The 20,526-nt window shown below is 39.3% G+C and overlaps 1 protein-coding gene across 4 annotated transcripts in view; it reads right to left on the bottom strand.

Moving 5' to 3' along the window:
- The window catches only part of PRUNE2 (prune homolog 2 with BCH domain), a 197,047-nt gene extending 189,495 nt beyond the window's left edge, over positions 1–7,552 (bottom strand). For all 4 annotated transcript variants that reach the window (XM_061627567.1, XM_061627595.1, XM_061627575.1 and 1 more), the window contains exon 1: positions 7,363–7,552. In XM_061627567.1, the coding sequence (XP_061483551.1) occupies positions 7,363–7,398 (36 nt within the window). In that variant the 5' untranslated portion in view covers positions 7,399–7,552. The remainder of the gene's footprint in view (positions 1–7,362) is intronic.
- Positions 7,553–20,526: the final 12,974 nt, after the last annotated feature.

Below are 20,526 nucleotides of genomic sequence, written 5' to 3'. Positions count from 1 at the left end.
CCCTTTTCACAATAAAATAGAACATCTTGATAACACCTTTAATTCACTAGCCACTTTGGATACTGGATTCACAGAGCAAATTGAATGTTCAGTATTTCTACATCTATATTCTGCATTTTTGCTAATATTTTCACATAGACCTAAGCAGAAATAAGTAAAATAATGTGGGTGGGGGAATCTTCTTAATCCAAATATGGTTATCAACCACAGCTAGGTAAAAAAACCCAGGGCATATTAAATTGCTATATTTTTAGACGTTCACTAATAAATCATTGTATAATAAAACTGGCTGTTAAAATGGAAGACACAGAGACCTCAGATGATGGTTAGTTGCCTAATTAAAATCTGTTCATCAATCACAGTACAAATATTATACACACACGTTCCCTTGAATGCATCAGAACTGTGCAGGTGGCAGGAATGTTTAAACACAGCTGTTACTTTTAGGATCAATTCTGCACAGTCTTCACATAGCATATCTTCAGTCTAGTATTTCTTGGAAGAATAAAAGGTGGACTTCCGGGAAGGGTGACTTCACTTGTGCCTGCTTTTGAGACGGGCTCCCGCCTCAAAAGAAGCTTATTCAGATATAAATCAGTCAGAACTTTTTTTTTTGACTGATGAAATTTCTCCCGGGCAGGGAGAAACGTAGAGATCAACCTCAAAAGCCTGTTTTTGTTGGGAGGACTGGATTTCATTAATTTATGAGAAAAGGTCCAGCCAGCAATGCCGGACGGACTTCCGAACAAGCTCTATCTGATTAATGCGATACGTTTATCTTTTCTTCAAAGAGAAAACGGACTAACAGGCAAGCACCCTTCTTTCTATTTTTTTTTTACTTGGTTTAAATTGTTGCAGCAAAAAGAGATTTGTCAAATGAATCAGCTTTAAAGAACTTCTGGGTGAGCTATAACTCTTCTCTGTTATTCACGAAATTAACAGCTTATCTCTGTTTCTATTGCAAAAAGCTGTCCTGGAAGTGCATTCTAAAGATATAAACAGAAGAGGGATTTCTATTCCGAGGAACATTATATTGTCTGGGACTATTCTCTTTTTGGTCTATTTTATTTTGACGAATCTGCTTCTTCACGACGCCACTAACTGTTTTGATGCTGGGAACTAAATTTGTTTTGTATTCTTGAACATAGAGAGATAAGGCAGGCTGCTCTGTTTATACTGTGATGTCATCAAGCCTGGAATATTAACCCAATTGTTGCTGAAATAAGAAGTGGTTCTTCTTTATTTTTGTTTTGTTTTGTTTTCATGGTTTTAAAAATGGCAATCAAGAAAGTGGCTGAGAATCTGGAAGTAATTATGTTTCAGAAAATAATGGATGAGATTGAGATAACGAAACAAACCCTGCGACAGGGCAGTAAGGAGCTGAAAATTGAATTGAGCAAAATGACGCAGGAGCTTAAAGAAATAGGGGATCCTGTGAGAGAGGAGAATGAGATCAGAGATGAGAAAAGAAAAAATAAAGGGAAGATACAAGCCCTGGAGATTGGAACAAATGTGGAATTGGAAAAAGATCTGGAGTTTATGGATATTAGAAATAAAATCTACTGTTTGGAATTTAACGTTATCTCTGAAGAAATTAATGAAGATATTAGAGATAAAGTTATCAATGGCTTGGATAATCTTCTGGACTGGAATGACGTGATGGAGCTTGATATAGAGAAAATCTATGGAATTAACTGCAGCCATGTGACAATGGAAAAACTCTCAAGAGATGAGCCAGTGCATTTTGTAAAAAAGAAGAACACAGATATGACTTTACAACAATATTTCAGCAACTTATTCAGAATTGATGGCAAGAAAATATTTGGGATAGAGGAAATTCCCATCAGACTCTTATTATATGACTATGGTTATGACAGCAAGATTATTATGGAATACTGATAATGGAAGATTGGACACTGAAATTACTGGACTTAACAGGACTATTGAAGATGGAAGATGGAATTAATATGGATAATGGAATAATGGCTATTGAAATTATTGGACCTAACAGATTTTGATGAGATGGATTAATCGATATGTTTATTTGGACTATGGTTATGACAATAAGATTATTATTATTATTAACGAGATGGATTAATCGACATGTTTATTAGGAGAAAAATTGATAGATATATTTCTCAAAGAATTGAAACCTCTCTTTGACTTTTTGTGGAAAGAATAAAGTAATGTTTATGAGATTTGATGATTAATTAAGATAACTGCTGGAGGAAAGTGATTTTATAATATAATTTAAGAGACAGGATTGTTATATATTGTAGACCTATAACTGATTTGATCTGCGACAAATGGGAAGTCAACATTTTATTTTTTTGTTTAATCATTTTTGTTTTGTTTTGTTTTTTGTCTTTGAATGTTTTATGATTTTGTTTTGTATGTTTTATGAAAATTTGAATAAAAATTATTGTAAAAAAAAAAGGAAGAATAAAAGGTAAAAATTAAAACTCAGTTTTAACAAACATATTTTTGGTGTCACAACTACCACTTTCCAACAAACAGAGCTTCATAAATATTTATTCTTCAGAACAGCATTTTCCAGTTACTCAGGGTATTCAGTAAGCTTATCAGGACAGTGCTGATCATTTAAAATTAACTCTCACAATTAATAGATGGTGTCTAACCATAGCTGTTCAGTTGTCTACTTAAACTCACCCCCTTGTTGTTAGATTGACCAATGATTTTATGGAGTCTTTATTCTACAAGTGTATCCTGACTCAACACAATAATCTCAAATTCAATTCAAATTAAAGAACACAGTATTTTTAACTGAAGAAAGTTGAAAAATATATTTTACTGTCTCTAATAGTAAGTTGCTCAAATCCTTAGAAACCAAATTCTCAAAACACACACACATTAGTTCAGATATATCCACTACACTGAAAGTAGTGAACAAAAAGTCAGCTAGAAAGTTCTTATTTATTCATTTTTCTTACTATATAATAAAAAGGTAAGCCATCATGCCATCATGCAGTGTGATGTTGGGGGTGAGGCACGGCAGCAAAGATAGCTGAACGAGTGGGCAGGAGGTGACCTCAGCCTTGGTGGATGGGAGACCAGCAGTGTTGGGGATGGCAATGGCATCCATGGCCTCAGTGGGAGGCCAGCAGCAGCATCCTTGGCCTTGTTGGTGGGTGGGAGACCAGTGGTGGTGCAACAGCTGAGGCAAGCGGGTTGGGTTGGGGAATATGGGTGCCAAGGGATGGTGGCGGTGAGTGAGCAAGAAGGTGGGCTGCATGGCAGCACCAGCCTGGGTGGGTGAGTAGGTAGGCAGCACAACAGGTGAGGCAAGTGGGATGGGGAGGGAAGTGTGGGTGCCTAGGGGTGGCAGTGGTGAGGGGACTAGGGGTTGGCGGGGGCACTGGAAGCAGAAAAACAGGTGAGGCAAGTGGATTGGCTAGGGGAGTGGGGGCTCCTGTGGTGGTGGTGGGGTGGTGGGAGTGGTGAGGGAGGTGGGAGGGACGTTGGCGAGCAGAGCAAATGGGGATTGATAAGTGAAGTGAGCAGGGGCACAGCCCCTAGTGTTTTTTAACAAAAACTTAAGTGACCTTCATGAGAAGATTCCAGGGCAGTGCATAAAGTTGTGAAAACCCTTCCCACAACATATGAATCCAATATATGAGAAAATAAGTAGCAGGCTAAAATCTAAACTAAAACTAAAGAACAAAAATTCCAAATTACAATCCATCTAAAAAGCCTAGGCAAACAGAAAAGTGTAGTCTGTTGCCAAAAAGTTTGTAAAGGCAGCACCAAACATGTCTCCTTGGGAAGGGCATTCCAAAGTTGGGGTGTCACCACAGAAAAGGCCCTCTCCTTTGTAATTACATAATGTATATCTGTTAAAGAAGATGTTAAGACACAGGCAGGTTGGTATGGAAAAAGGTGCTCCCTCATATAACTGGGACCCAAACCATTTTGGGCTTTTAAGCTAAGCATCAGCATTTTAAATTGTGCTCAGATATCTGAAGCTTTACATTTGAGCTTAACATGGTATCTACTCTCTCTCCCACCCCCTAACACACAACACACACACAAATTTCCCAACAACTATTTCCTCTGTTTTAAATAAAGGGTGAAAAAACAATCCTCTTGCAGATTTTGTTAAATATTTAGGACCAAAACCTCCAGAGTCTTAAAATGGGTCTACTTGCTGCTGTGTACCTGTCACAAGGAAGACATGACAGAAATGCTCCATGAAATCCAGGCTGTTGTGGATCCCATAATAGCCTTTGACAGATCAGGCTGTCCATCTCTTAATTTTTGTGTCCAATGACCCAATAGTTGTTTATTGTATTATTTCTGTTGATTTTAATCTTTGAAAGCTGCCTGAGTTCTATTTCAGGGAAAAGGTGGGGAAAATAACTAATATTCTCTAAGCACAGAGAACTCAAGTGGGTCAGTCCTGCTCTTTAGTCTTCTAGAACAAGAATGGGGAAATTATGGGATCCCCTCCCCCCAATGCTGTTAGATTATAACTCCCATCAGCCCTGACCACTGGCTATGCTGCCTAGGGCTGATGGGAATTTATTTTATTTTTAAAATTCAGATCCCACCCTTCCTCCCAAACGAGTCCAGGGTGGCAAACACACAAACAATGAAAGATCAAAAAACAATTCTAGTACAGAAAGATCTCTGTTGAAAAGGCTTGTTGGAAGAGGAAGGTGTACAGAAGGTGCTGAAAAGACAACAGAGATGGCGCCTGTCTAATATTTAATGGGAGGGATTCCAAAAGGTAGGTCCACCACACTAAAGGCCCAATAGCTGTGTTGTATGGAGTGGACCACCTGATAAGATGGTATCTTCAGGAGGCCCTCTCCTGCAGAGCGCAGTAATCAACTGGATATATAAAGAGTGAGGCAATCTTTTACATGGAAGTCCAGTAACATCTGGAGAACCACAAATTCCCTACCTTGTTCTAGAATATATCAGCAGCTAATCAGCAGTTTAAAGGAAACAACACTGCTTGCTTCTTTACAACAGAGAATGTGTGTTTTTCCACATAGTCTGTCCTGTTGTATGATATCCAATGAAGTAGTCCACTGACAGAGAAAGCTCAACCCCTGACCCATAATAACTCAGTATGCCTTTAAGGCTTCATGGCACTTTTCTATTTCCTGATGAAAAACTAATAAATTCTAGAATTCTAGAATTTCTCCTTGACTGCAGTTCACCTAGTTAAAAATCTGCAATGGTTGTGCTTTAATTCTCAGTTGCAGAACACATTTAAGAGCTCTCCCAAAGTATTAAAACAGAAGCTAATGATAAATTTTAACAATGCTTGAAAACCATAATCATATTCCAGTTGCTTTAGTGGTGTGCGTATGTCTGATTCACTGAGCATATACAGAGGGATACGAATGCAGTATGGGCAGGTGTAGCACAAAAACTCTAAGAACTCTCAAGGTCCCTTTTTGAAGGCTCTTTCTATTAACATAACTGACTGAAAGATCTGGTGCATTGTACCCCTTCTATCTTTGGTCCAAAGCTGGCATGGGGAAACCTGTTAGCCAGCACCAAGAAAATCAGGCAACTGGCATCTTTAAAAGATAGCAGCATAAGAACTTAGAAGCAGAATGTTAAAAGACAGAACTCGAGATTTTTTTTGCTCATTTCCTGCCATGTGGCCATGATCTCATGCTTAATGTAGGCTTCAAGTCTGCTCTTCTGCTCAGGGTTTCGAGATAAGAGGGTCATAAATTATGTATTTCTTCCTGTGCTTTGTCATTATAGATAGATAAAGAAACTTTACCAGAACTCACATATGACTGTATAATATTTATCACTGTTAGGTTCTTATTTCACTGTACACTAACAGGAAATCTTAAAAAGGGTCTTTTTATTTATTATTTCTTATTTCTTAAACTTATATACCGCCCGACTAGCAATAGCTCTCTGGGCGGTTAACATAAAATACAATAAAATTACAGAATCTGATACAACAAGCATATAAAAACTACACAATCTAAAACCAAGTTACAAACATTTAACTAAGATTAAAATGCCTCAGAGAAGAGAAAGGTTTTAACTTGGCGCCGAAAAGATGATAGTGTCGGCACCAAGCGTACCTCCTCAGGGAGACTGTTCCACAATTCGGGGGCCGTATCTGTATCACTGGATACTAAAACAAGGTTTCAAAATAAGGACATTTGTAGCAAAAGTTTGTTACTCTTTTTCACCAACTTTAAGAAAGGAAGGATTCAGATGGCAAATTATGCCCACAGGGCTAGAACGTAAATATAAATAACACTGAATTAATGTAATGAGCATCATGTCTCTTATTTAGTAATTCTCATTTATGCATATTTGACTATATCTTGTGAAAGAGAACATCTATTGCACATGGAATGAATTAAAACAGCATATAAATGCTGAAATCTTTTAAAAATAAACGACTGCTAAAATGTATCATCACCTTCAGATTGAGTTGAAATAGCTAAAATAATAATAATAATTTACATATTATTGACTGGACTTTCATTGGAGTTAGAAATATTACACAAGCCTCCTAATGGTATATAGATCACACAGCTATGTTGGGCCAAGCCTTCATTTGGTTCCAATCAACAAACCATTTTTTTCTTTTTTCTTTTTTTTTGCTTTATATCCCACCCTTCCTCCCAGCAGGAGCCCAGAGTGGCAAACAAAAGCACTAAAACCACATTTGAGTTAAATGCATTTATAACAGCCAAGATATTACACCAGAAGCTTCACATACATGTGGAAAAATACATTATTCATATTTTGTGTTATCCTAGATTGGTCAAACATCTTCCCTTACATCTATTGCAGAGGTTTTCCATTATATGAACTCTCAAAAACAAACTTATCCAGAGTTCTACGCACCACTATATGCTATGGGGTAAAATATTATAGCTTTAATCCTGTGCACATTTATCTGGAAGTAAGCCCCAATGAACACAGTAAGACTTATTTCTAAGTAAGTGTGCATAGGACTGCAATGCACATCACAACTTTGGGTGAAATTTCTATGTTTTTTCTAAAATGATTGGCACAGAAATACGATGCCTGTACAGGCTCCTTTATAACTAAATAAACAGCAACTTCTTGGGTGAGGCCAGGGGGCTTAACTGCTTTTTAGTGTGTGTCCATTCTTTTTATTGTGGTCAGCACTTGAGCAGTATTGTATATCTTACAGTAAAAGCACTCAAAGATAATTATTAGCTATTTATTAATAGGATCATCATCATCAAAGATGCTGATTCACACAAGGAGGTTTATATACCTTCCAAAAGTTAAAAAGGAACAAGAAGATGTATAGAGACAAGCTCTCAGAGTTTAAACAAAAAAACTTCTTTATAGTTACACTCCCCTTCCTACAGAACTTACCAGCTTTGTTTTGGTGCGTTGCAGAAATTCTTCCATGTTGTTTTGTTGGCCTGCGGGTTCTGATCAGCCAGGGCAAAGTCCCATGCCAGAGCCCTGGGCTGCTTGTGTAGGGCGGGTCCTGCCTCCTGCAGCTGCTGCTAGTGCCTCTGCCTCTTCCGCTCCTGCGACGTCTCCCAACAGACCAGCGCTGCCCGTTGCCTGCTCTCCCTATTTAGGCAAAGCGGGATTCGGATGAGCGGGGGGGGGGGGGGAAGGGGAGAGAGAGGGAAAGAGTTTACGCGATTTCACAGGCCGGCTGAGCCCCTCCACCAATTGCAGAGGCGCTCAGGCGGTCTGACGTCACCCAGGCAATTGCTGCAACCATGGACAGCGCCCAAAAGTGAGGATGCAGAGATCTGCAGCGCAGAGGGAGAGAAGCCAATCTCTCGCCCCCCCCGCCCTTCAGGAATATTGCACACAGTTACTGTGGGTGTCTAATAAATAGGAGTGCTGCCTGGACGAGGAAGGAGACTTTGTGATGTATTGGTGCTTCTGCTCTAAAGGGAAGGTGACTTGATTTAAGGACTCCACAGAAGTTTGTTGTTGTTGTTGTTGTTGTTGAAATGTGTTCTAATGCACGTGTTGCTTCCTTGCAAAAGATCCTTAACGGATTAGAACCTTAAGTTTGCCAAATATTATCTTGCAGCCCAACTATTATCTTGTTTACTCAGAGATAAATCCTTTTGATTTCTGTGAAACTACTCTGTAAGTATGCTGAAGATTGCAGCCTTCAAATTACATAATATACTTTTAGATTTTAAGGTGGTGGGTTTGGTTTGGTTTTTCTTGCAATATCCAGACCAAACAATAAAGTATTAGGGACACTTGACACATTACTAGCTTTTCTACACAGAACTCACTGCTATGTAGCAGACTGTGCACATATTTCTTGTATATTGTTGTTTGTGAGGCCCTGCACATCTCTGTGTGAACATTTCTGAATGTACTTGCTACAAATTACACATTACATATGAAGATGTACACATGAAATGTATGCAAAGGCCTACATGAAAATAATTTTGTCATTCAGTGAAGTGGCCTTTTAACTTTACAGCATCACAGGCAGCCAATTATGTATTCCTGTTTTCCTAACTAGGAAAGTAAATAATATGGTTATAAACAGCTCGAGATGTTGCCAAAATACTAAGCTTTGCATTACCAAGTGAAGAAAATAAGTTGGAAACATCATCATCAAAAATGAAATTGGTCACAGTAGAAATATGCAAGGGGGCAGAGATCTAGTATTGGCCTCACTTGACAGAAGTACACAGTGAAACTGGTCTCTTTAGAAGGGACATAAAAGCTTTTCATTTAAATATGCCTATGGATTATGGTCCTCTGACCATAATTTTCTAATTTCTGTATAGTGGATTTGATTGGTTTTTCCTTTAAGGTTAATGTTTTGTTATGATATGGTACAATTGTTTTAATATGGTGTGATTTACTTTATCAAGATTTAAAAGCAGACTATACCAGTGCATAACAGGAGCAGGATATAGTACCACAGTTTCTATCTATACCGGCAGACAAAATAGATAATAATCTTGAGAAGTGTAAACCGCTTTCACTATTTCATTGATAATTGTTCTGACATCACAATTATAATGGTTTCCTTTTCAGATAATAAACCTATGAACCTTAGGAGGGTGGCTGAGAGAGGTCATACAATACTGCAGGCCTCACTCCCTACAGACAGAAGCCTCCCCAGTATGACAGGGGAAAGTTCTGCTGCTGTCACTGAGAGTGATTCTCCATGGATGGTAAGGCCAGGAACAGGGTATTCTGGGTATGTGTCAGGGGCGTGCCAGGGTACAAATGCAGGATACAAAGCCTCAAACATGCCTCCCTCCCCCAGTACCTGGAAAGTACACCAGTCCTGGAGGACCTGACATAGTTAATTCCCTCACATTGTCTCCTATTGTGGTCAGTAGGAGGGATTTCTTTTAACGGAGGAGGAAAAAAGCAGAAAAAGGCCTCCGCCTCATACCTTCTGGCTTTGCCGGCACTGATTGGCAGGGCTCTGTATGCAGTGGTGGCTCCACTGCAGATCTCCCCCCACTCTGCAAAGTAAGATTGCTCTGTCCCTGTCATGCATTACTGACAGAGGGGTGGGAGGAATAAGAATTATGTAACATTGAACTATGCAAACATAGCAAGTTTATGTTACTGAATATTATTTCTGGGTGAAGTTAGGACAAATTAAACCGTTGCTTATGTAGTCTGTTACCTGCACTCTTATGTTATTTTTAAGATTTTTATTTTCATGTAGCCAAACTGAAAACTGTATCATCCAGATTTTGGGTTGTACACAACATTGTGCTAACTCTCGTTCTGTGGAACATTCCCCCTGCATGTCCCCTAAATCTGTTCTAGGGGTTCCCTGAACCCTCTAGAGCAGATTTGGGGAGGGTGTGGGGTGTGCAAGGGAGGAGAGAGGGGGAAGTCTTGTTGCACAAGCAGAAATCCTTGGCTGATGGCATGTGGCAGTTGAATGCCACCTTTTGTTCCTTAATATCACTAACCCTTTGCTAACGTGTAATTCGAGCCATCAGTTGTAACATGTAATATAACTCTCTTAATATCCCATAATAACCAAAACAATGCTACATCAGGGTCATTGTGGGAAATTAAAATGGCTCATCACCTAATAAGCACTGCTGCCGCCATCGCCAATTGCATCTGTTGAGGGGGATAGGCATGGGTGTAGGAGAGAATCCACCACTTTGACAAGGGTCCTCTCCAAGCCATCTTTTTTTCCCTGAACTGAAAAAAGTGTCTCAGTTCTTTTACATTACTTTCATCCTTGAGGTATGTGTGTGTATTCTTAAAAAATTATCAACTGATTTCATTTGATGTAGCAGATGGAGGAATATGAAACAAGTGGGAAGAAAAAGGAGGCAGGTACTGTATTGTAAAAGATCTTGCAGAAGCAATATGGTGGCATACTCCCTGGTTTGGCAAAATCCTTGAAGATCATGTATATTCTGCAGCATCAAGTCCTAACAGATTGCTTGTCTAGTAATCCAGACAAACACAGTTGCAATGCTATCATCTTATCAATATCTTACTACCTGTGAATCTTGGATCTAAAATCTTTGCAGTACCACAAATCAGCTGAAACAGTTTATTTCATACCTTCTTCTGGGGGAGGGGGAATCTGAAGGAGTTTTTGTTCATTTTCCTCCCAGGTTTACAACTTTCCCAGTGGCAAATTGAGGAGAAAATGAATCCTAAGGGGGGAAAGGAAAACTTTTATCATCATCATCATCATCATTTCTGAGTGTTTTTTCTCAGACTTCCATTCTTTGTGAATACCAGGTTAAGTAACAGTACAGTTTTAAGCAGTAAATTTCACTGAGTTAAATGGGACTTAGTCCAAGATAACCATGTAGGATTGCAGTGTAAGATTTCAAACACATACATGTGCACACACCATGGAACCAACTTATCCTGGTTACCTCAAATCGCTACTATGAAATGAAAATCAATTGATCTTCTATACTGAAAAAAAATCCATTCACAATCTTGATTAAAGCCTCCCTCCCCAATGTTATTGGATATTATTCAAGTGGCAGCCTTTGATATAAGAGATCTGCATTTCAATCCCTTCTCAGCCTTAGGTTGCTAAGAAAATGAATGAGATAAAGGATTGAAAACCATCTTCCACATCAAAAGAGTGGTAGAATAGAAATTATTACTGATCATTGTGTTTACATATTTATATGCCTATGCCCATATCTGCCAGTTCCTGGGATCTTTTACACTCTAGTGTAAACAAAAAACAATATCTGAAGTGGATATATATACCTAGAGGAGCAGGTTATTCATATAGGGGATAAGAAGCTCTGTGTTCCATCAGAAAAAATAAAAATTGGCTGTTATTCTAGGATATTGTTAGGAGGAACTAACACTAATCCTTCACTCCAGATGGACACCAGATGGACTGAGCAAAATAACACAGAGACATATTGCTCAGTGCATACACTCTTCAGGTCCCTTCACCACCAAGACCTCATCACTTATATCCCACCAATGAGAATGACGATTATTTCACTGCTGAATGAATGAATGAACTGCCCTCAAGTTGATTCTGACTTATGGTGACCCTATGAATAGGGTTTTCTTGGTAAGCGGTATTCAGAGGTGGTTTACCGTTGCCTTCGTCTGAGGCTGAGAGGCAGTGACTGGCCTAAGGTCACCCAGTGAGCTTCATGGCTGTGTGGGGATTTGAACCCTGGTCTCCCAGGTCATAGTACAACACTCTTACCACTATGCCACACTGGCTCACCATGCCCTTTTTACAGAAGTCTCACCTGAACTGCCAAAGCTTGAAGATCGGAATTGATGCCAAGTAAAAGGCTTGTCTTCTCCAACAGTATTCAGTATTCATGGTATAACGAACAACAATATCTGGTGTTCACTGCTGGTTTTCCATTAGTTTACCCTATTTTTTTCCTTGCTAACTATGAACTGGTTGAAATATGAAATCAACAACTTAGTCATCCTTTTTTAAAAAAAATCTATTCATTTATTTAACAACAGTTATATACCATCCAATAGAATGCTTTCTGAGAGGTGTACAATAACAATACAATATTAAAATACAAAATAAAATAGTATATACCATCATATACACTAATACCAATCTCAGTTCTTCAAGTACAAATGCTAATGTACATCCTTAAATTGTACTTCTTTTTGGCCTTTGGCCTGATGCATTCACACAAAGAATAGCATGGTGGCCACCTAGGAAAACAGGACGCTGTTTTATAGTGAGTCAGACCATTTGTCCATCTAGGTCAATATCATCTACACTGACTGGCAGCAGCTCTCCAGGGTGTCAGTCAGGAGACATTTCCAGCCCTACCTGGAAATGCCAGTGATTGAACCTAGGACCTCCTGCGTGTAAGACAGATGCTCTACCACTGAGCTACAGCCCTTCCCCAATGCAACTGCCGAGCTGATGCTCTATATTGCAGTCATTTGTGAAGAGAGGCTCACTCTGTGAATCTGGTGGTTTGTGCTGTGCCATTACAAACCAGCAGAAAAGAAAATGTTGTCATACTGTAGATAACTTCTGTATAAATAAGTATCATATAAATGAATAAGCATGTGACTGTGTATAAATTAGTAGCTTATAATTGTGTATAAGCTTGTTGTGTTTTCAAGGTTTGGGGTTTTTTTTCTCACTTGCATTATTTTACAGGTCATTGAAGATATTACAGCAACACTCCAGAGCATTTGCTTCCTTATTAGCAAACCTTTTCAAGTGGATCTACATCACTCTCACGTGGATTGGCACCTCTTGATATTCTGCAGATCATGTTACTGAGCTGCCTATCAGGAACAATTTGTTCTACTGGGCAATACGCTTATGTTCTGAAGAACTGCAGCACATTCCTCCTCCCCCAAAAATCCATGTTTAAATATTTGTCAGTTTTGTGTTGCCCTCCTGTTAATACAGATTTCAGAACCTCCTTGGAAAAAGCAGGCAATTCTTGCTAGTGAATTACAACAGGACAGAGTGAATCTTGAGTGCATTTTCTGTACACATGGCTTCAGGGTTTATTCTGCAACAAGGAACATTTTGCATGTGCAAAAGTATTTCCTACTTTGTGCACAAAAATTCTCCCTTTAGTGGAAGGAAACAGAAAGTTCTTCCTTACAACGTTCTCTGGATTGCAGCCACCTATGGAAGTACCACTAGTTTCACTGCAACTTCCATGCAAATGCAGTTAGTATCACAACCCAATCTGATGGAACAATAAAATTAGTTATGTATAGCCTTAATATTTTCAGCGCAATCCTGTGCATAATTACCTAGAAGTAAGTCTCATTGAGTTTGATGATAATTATTTCCCGTAAATTGTGTAGGATTGCAGACTTACTCTCAGATAAATGGTATACAATTGCAGCATTAATTCATTTAAATTAAACAATTAAATCTATAATACTAGAAATATATAACCTTAGTTTATTTTAATTGACATATGAATATGTATATGTTATTATTTATGATATTCATTGCCTTTGCAAATGCACAAAATCCTACAAAATTTTCTGTTGTCATACCAACCTTGGAAGGTTGAAAGAGTGTGTGTTGCCCGGATGGTGATGTGGACTTTTTTTGTACTACAGTAGAATTCTATACAAATCTACTTAGAGGTAGGTCCTAATGAGTTCAATGGTGCTTAATCTTTGGTTAATGGGTATAGGATTACTCTGTTATTAAGCTTGGATGCACAAACAACATCTCATTAAAGTCTCTCAAAATACCCTCATCTGCTCAGTCCACCTTTAAATCCAGTCACCGAGAGTTTTTCCCAATCCGGAATTTAGGCCTTTTCGCTGATGATTTCTACTGCTTCCAAGAAACCTCAGTTTCTGCTACATTTTAAACTCACATTAATATTTTTCTTTTCTCCAATGGAGTTTGCCATTGTTTGTCCTCACAGAAGTCCAATGTAGTAGTGACTACTACACAGTCATCCACTGAACTTCGCAACTGAGCAGGGATTTGAACCCAAGCCACTCAGGTTCAAGTAGAAATGTGGCCTGAGAAAAAAAATGGAAAAGGGGGGCTAAGCCTCTTTTTCCCCCAAACATGGGGGAAATGGGGTTTCCCAATTTTTTCCATTTTTTTTACTGGGCCTTCACATCTCTCAATTCAAGTTGAGCATTCTGTCCTCTACACCACATTAGCTCTATACTTACTACAATTTGTGCAGCTTTATTTTTTTTTATTTCTGCGATTTATTTATCGCCCATCTGGCTGGAAACCGAGCCACTCTGAGCGATGTACAAAGTCATAATATATAAGTATCACAACATCAAAACAGCAATAAAACTAAAACAACAGGTAAAGGTCACCACAGCAAAGTTCAACAAAGCTTCTGGCCCGTATAGTCCACAAGGTGCGTCATTTGCGAAACCAAAAGCGACATCTCCTCTCACTCTCAGCATCCAGCATCCAGCGTAGCAAACAGCAAGAGGCGGCACAAACAGGCCCCACGAAGACGCGACCAACAGGAAAGTTCTCCCCGAGAAGCCAAAAGCAAAGGCGATGAGAGGCAAAACGTGGCCGACACAAGGCGAAATGAGCAAGGCCAGCACGGCAGGACAACGGAGGCTGCATAATAATGACTTGGCTGCAGTGCTTCTATCTTGATGGGTCTCCTGGCACGGCACTGAGGAGTGGGTTGCAGCTTCTATCTTCAGCACGGAAAGAGACCTTGAGTACTTAGCTAAAGCAGATAAGCAAGCATTAATTTCATTTCTTCTTTGCTTTTACTGCTGTTGTAACATTTGAGCGCCTGCAACGCTCAAATATGTATATGTATATAACTAAAAGGACATATATAATATTCTGCAAGGACCAAACCTCAACCAGTGTCTACTACAACAGAGCTACTAGTTGAGAAGCTCTAGTGCAACAAGTTCTAAAACAGCCTTCCCAACCTTGTGCCTATCATCTGATGCCCTCCAGATGTTGAACTCCAAACCCATCAGCCCTAACTAGCATGGCTAATGGTCAAGGATGATGATGATGATCAACAACAGTAATAATAATAATATCCTGCCCTTCCTCTCAGTAGGAGCCCAGGGCAGCAAGTTGGAATCCAACAACATCTGGACGACATCAGATTGAGGAAAGCAGTGCTAGAACCTGCATTAGGTCATGACAGTAGAACAGTATATGGCTGGAGGCAGAGTTTTTCAGAGACTGAATGCAATAGTATTCTAGAGACATAGCTACATGTAAGATTTATTTATTTATTTTGTCCTGTTACCATTCCTGTCAAATTTACACTGCAGAAATCTGCAAAACCTGTTTGATCAGAGATGGTAATAAGCAGTAGCTGCCCTTCTGACACTGGTATTTCTGCTGCTTACCAGGATGGGGCAGCAACATGGCCAGGGCCATGTGAGTACACCAGAGGAATTAATCCTGCGCTCCTGCCAAGGCACCTACACAGCCCTGACCTCACCCCTGCCTTGCCCCACTGCATCCCATCAGTTATGCAGCAGCAACACTGGTGTCAGGAGGGTTGCTCTGCCCCACCACATGCACCACTACTGATACTACAACCAAAAATATATGTATACTCACAAAGGGCAATACTAGCACCATCATACCTACTTACCTTTCTAAAAGGGGAGGACTGTTACCTGGGTAGAAAGAAAGCATAGTAAGCAGGGAATTGTCAAAATGAAATGTGAGGAAAGGAGAAGGCAGAAGGGTAGTTCAGAAGAAGAAGCCTGCCCCTGGATCCAGGCCAATCACAGCTGTCTGACCATTTTAACCAACTTTGTGTAAGCCAACTGGCAGCAAAGTAGCCAAGGCTTACAAATCTGAAGCTGGATGGATGAAGGAATGTCATCTCTAACTTCCCTGCACCCTACCCACATGGGCACAAAAATGCTTTTTGCCAAAATGTGTAGACCCTGGATTGTGCTCACAGTGGGAAGCACGTGGGGCTGTAGCATGAGGAAGGATGAGGGCCACACCGCACTTAAATTAAAACTGACTCTAACCTTGTTAGCCACAACTTCAACTATTTTATGAGGCAGGAGGCTAAGAAATCTGGTGGTCCATCTGATGACAGGGGTCCAGCCCATCAGCAGAGCAAAACTAGGAAGGTGAGTTGGCTACAGGTGACAGTAAAGGTATGTGTGCAGAGAACTGATTAAAAGAAAATCTTGCATTAAATCTACTGTGCAAATACTAATCTGTTAAAATGCATAGAATCACAGGACTGATAGAGATTAGAAAAGAACAATCCCAACTGTCTTTTCCCAAAACTGGTTTGTCATTGTATCAGGTTCCCCTCCTTCAGCTAATAGGGAGAAAAAATGAGATTACATGCTTTTTAATGCAGGGGAGCCCTTTAATTATTCAGAATATAACTGCAAACATTCAACTGAACTTAAACTAAATATAAATATATATATATATATTAACTTTTTAACATCTTAACTTTTTTAGCATCTTAGTATGCTAGTATATTTGTATTTAGTATGTTTAAATTGTTCTATAAGTGGTTTTAATTGTATTTTGCTGTCTTGCTTGTTGTGAACCACCCAGAGAGCTTCGGCTATGGGGCGGTATAGAAATTTAATAAATAAAATAAATAAATAAATAATAAATAAATAAATGTGTTGAACTGTCCGTTGCTGATACTGATTTTCCTATTCTTTGCTCACCCTGTTTCTTCAAGGGGAGAGATGTTCCAAGGCTACAGTTCTTATCTGTGTCTAGCTTCCCTTGAAAGGTACTCACTGAACGCTTGTGGTGTTTTTAATATTTTGGTTTACTTGGTTTACAAGAGGAGCATAGGTAGAGGGTGAGGAATAGCTTAATCACTCCCTACAGACAGCCAGATCCAGTGTCCCGCATTACATCTCCACAAAGAAAGGCAGCCTTGTGTTCCCTGACGCTGTTAGCTTACAGATCTTCTCTCACCCCAAGCTCAGCTCTCCTCTCTTCCTCTGTTGTCTTTCCCCCTTTATTTACTTTCACAGACACAAATACCAGGGTTGCTCCTGCCTCCTGGTTGGAGGGATTGTGGTAAAAATAAGTAATCTCCAAACATCCCCTAGCCTTCCCGTAATTTCCCAGACAGAAGATGTGTCTTTGCCAGGCCAGTTAGAGGAGTTTCAAGCTATACTTCTGTCTCCTTCTCCAGTCCAAGCCCCTGGTCATACAGCACTGTAAATAAAGGTGAAAACTCAATTATACTATGGTTACTCCTGTTTTAAATGGATGTGAGAGGGAAATAGGCATATTCATAGCACTTTTAGTTATAATTTATAGTTTAGATTTATTCACCTTTCTGGTGCATGTAAACAAAGCAAATTAGCAGCCCTTCTAAAGGCCAACCTTGAGGGAAGCATCTTGCCTTGATGTTTTGCATAACTTTCCTTAACATCAATGGGAATTATGCACATTAATCAATAGAGAATAACCACCGAATCTCATTCATTTACATTATTATAAATCAGGCTCTTTTGCAGTTCGGGATTTCTACTCAAACGGTGGATGATTTGTCTGATATATGTAAAGCAATCCAATGGAGATTTGGGGAGAAGGATCATTTTGTATGTTTTGTGCATCTAAAACATAAATATGAAAGATATGTTGCTTCCACATAATTTTATTTAAAAGCATTGAAAAGAGCCAAGATGATTAGTTAGTCATGTACTTTAGGAAAGAATCTCAATAGTGAGTTCATCTATTTATAATTTTATTTATTATTATGTTTGCATCTCACGCTTACCCCATGGAGTTCATAGGTGTATACATTTTCAACCCCATCTCCATTCCCCCCGCCCGGCTTTAACCTTACAGCAATCCATCAATGTTGATTAGTCTGAGAGGTTGGTTAGCTGGCTCAGCTTTTTGGCTGAAGTGGGATGTGAACCCAGGTTTTCTTCTAGGAAAAACCCACCACTCTAGCCATGACACCAGTCTTCACCAACCTGCCGCTTTCCAGATGTTTTGGACTACCATTCCCATCAGCCCCAGCCAGCTGAAGAGAGTTGTAGTACTAGGCATCAAGAGGTCTCCACATTGGCAAAGGCTGCACTTCACCACAATGGCTTTGGTGTCTATCCTTACTATCTGTTTTCAAAACAAATATCACAATAGTGGTTAAGAAGAGTGCTTCAGTGTCTACGCAAAAATGTCCCTATACTACTCAATGGGGCTTACTTCCTAACAGCTATGCCTACACTTCTAGGATCCCATAATAATTATTTAATTAAAGCAATTGTTAACATACCCAAACCTTTGTTATGAATTATGAAGTAACAAGTTCAGTCACTTTCTCTCACTCTGCCTATGCACAGTGTAATTAACTGCCATAACCTAACCTTCATTCATTCTAAAAGCTGTACAATCTCCCTTTAAAAACTTGTATCTCTTACATTCTGCATGGTGAAGGCAACTGCATATATTCATTATTAAGCTTATTTATGAATTAGAGTTATTATTAATGGGAGATGCTTCCTCATCTCTGTGCTTGGTAAACCCTTTTAACAATGTTTACACATAAAAAGATGGATTCCATCAAATATTTTCAGAAGGCAATGGAGCAGTTAAACCAAAATAATTTTGTGTTAGCTACATGTTCTTGGCTATAGTTGCTCCATGTTTGTAACACTGTGCTAATAAATTTATGCTTTTGCAGGGGGTGGGGAGAAGCAACCCTGATTTTCATCCAGTGGGCAACAAAAAACGGTTTGTTTCACTGAACTAAATGATATCTAACTGCTCTTCCAGAATAAAATGAAAAGTTGACTACACATTTACCAGGCAGCAAATCCTATTGAACTCAGTGTGACTTATTTCTAAGCAGACATGTATAAAATTGGAATTCGAAACCTTTAATATCCACAATGTCGTTTAAACCAGTTTGATTTCTTTTATCTGGGCTGACCCGTCTCATTTCAAAAGAGGTAGCCTCCCAAGTCTATATGAAGTGGATTTTATCTGTGGCTTAAAAGGGGAAAAATATTGTTTCATGTGTATATCTTATAAAGCTCTGTTATATCATGAAATTCAAAAAGTTCTTTACTGCTCATGGGGCAGAAATCCTTGGGGAAGGAACAACAGTTACCATTTGACTGTCTGAAGAGAAGTGGAAGACTGGGAGGAAAAGAAATAAAGATCTATGAAACTATGTAGGAGTCACATAAAACTTTTGCTTTTACATTCAGAAGTGATTCATGCACTAATTTTATATTTCTACAGCAGAAAGTATAGGGTATTTTACTTAAGTCATAGAATAGACCAACTTAAATTCATCAGATTCAATGTGTCTACACTGAGTATGGCTTCTAGTCACATACAAATGTGATGGGCCACCAGGACTCGCCAGTCATGGGCTATTATCTGGCCCCTTAAGTAGGTCCCAGTCTGTGCCAGAAGGTAACACTCAGGCAATAACACCTCATTTGGACACTGTCTGGAGACTCCACTTGTGAGAGAAGAAGGGTGGGACACTCTTGTTTGCCTGATGGTGGAGAAGGAGCCCAGCTGTTAAGTCTTGAGGGGAGTCAGGGAGGATATAAAAGGCCTCGGACAAAGGGAAGATGGAGAGGGAAGGAGCCCTGTTGATAGATAGGGAAGAGGCTGGATCACTCCTGGAATTGGGGAAAGGTGGTCTTTATTTCCCTCATCAGGCCGGCTCCCAAAGATCTCTTGGGCATGGCCAAACCAGGGACACCTACAACCCAGGCTTATCTAGCCCAGCTGCCCCAGGAAGGCATAGGAACCCTTGAGTTAAGTTTGCCAAGGCCCTTATGCTGTGATTACCAAGGCATTAGTATACGGTATATGTAAGGGAGAAAAATTACATCTTATAGTCAGGGATCTGAAGCCAGATACTTGGGTGATCTTCCTGTCTGGCTGCTGCATCTCCTGCAGGTACTTGTGAAGTTATCAGAAGGGTCAAAAAGTCCAGTTGAACAGCTTGATGTTCATGTAAAATTATGATTCCCCCCAATCACATCATCTGCCCCTTGTGCAATAAATATTTGACTCTCTCGAAAAAATGAACAGTATATAAATGAGCTGACCTCCCCAATCCAAGGGTCTTTGGAATAATAGCTGCCTTGTGTGAAAAACAGTAGAACTGGCACTGTTATGGGTGCCACATAATACTCATTCTGCACTTGTAAGAAATCAGTCCCTTAGTGCGACAGCACCTATACTTTGAAATCCCTGCCTGTGAACATAAGACAGATGCCTTTCCTGTACACTTCTCAGCACCTGTTTAAAACATTTTTGTTTAAGTAAGTCTATCCAGACATGTAGAAGTTGACATGGATTTTAATCTCTTTTAACTTACTGTTGATTTTAATTGTCTTTTTAAAAATTGTTTTTAATTTTATTAATTTTTAAAAATGCTTGGTTTTAACTGTCTTTTTTGTAAACTGTTTAGAGGTTCTATTACAATCAAGTGTTATATAAATGTTGTTAAATAAATAAATAAGAGGAAGGAGGATATATCATTCACAGCTTTCTGGTGACTCTGCATTTCTCTCTTCACAGACCAACTGAAATGGAGCAGCTAAGACTTTAATGCTCTCTCCATTATAGAGTCATGGATCACATTTTGGAAA

This window comes from Rhineura floridana, chromosome 1 (genome assembly GCF_030035675.1).
Source record: "Rhineura floridana isolate rRhiFlo1 chromosome 1, rRhiFlo1.hap2, whole genome shotgun sequence".
Lineage (NCBI taxonomy): Eukaryota > Metazoa > Chordata > Lepidosauria > Squamata > Rhineuridae > Rhineura > Rhineura floridana.
This window is presented reverse-complemented; position numbering and strand designations above follow the sequence as displayed.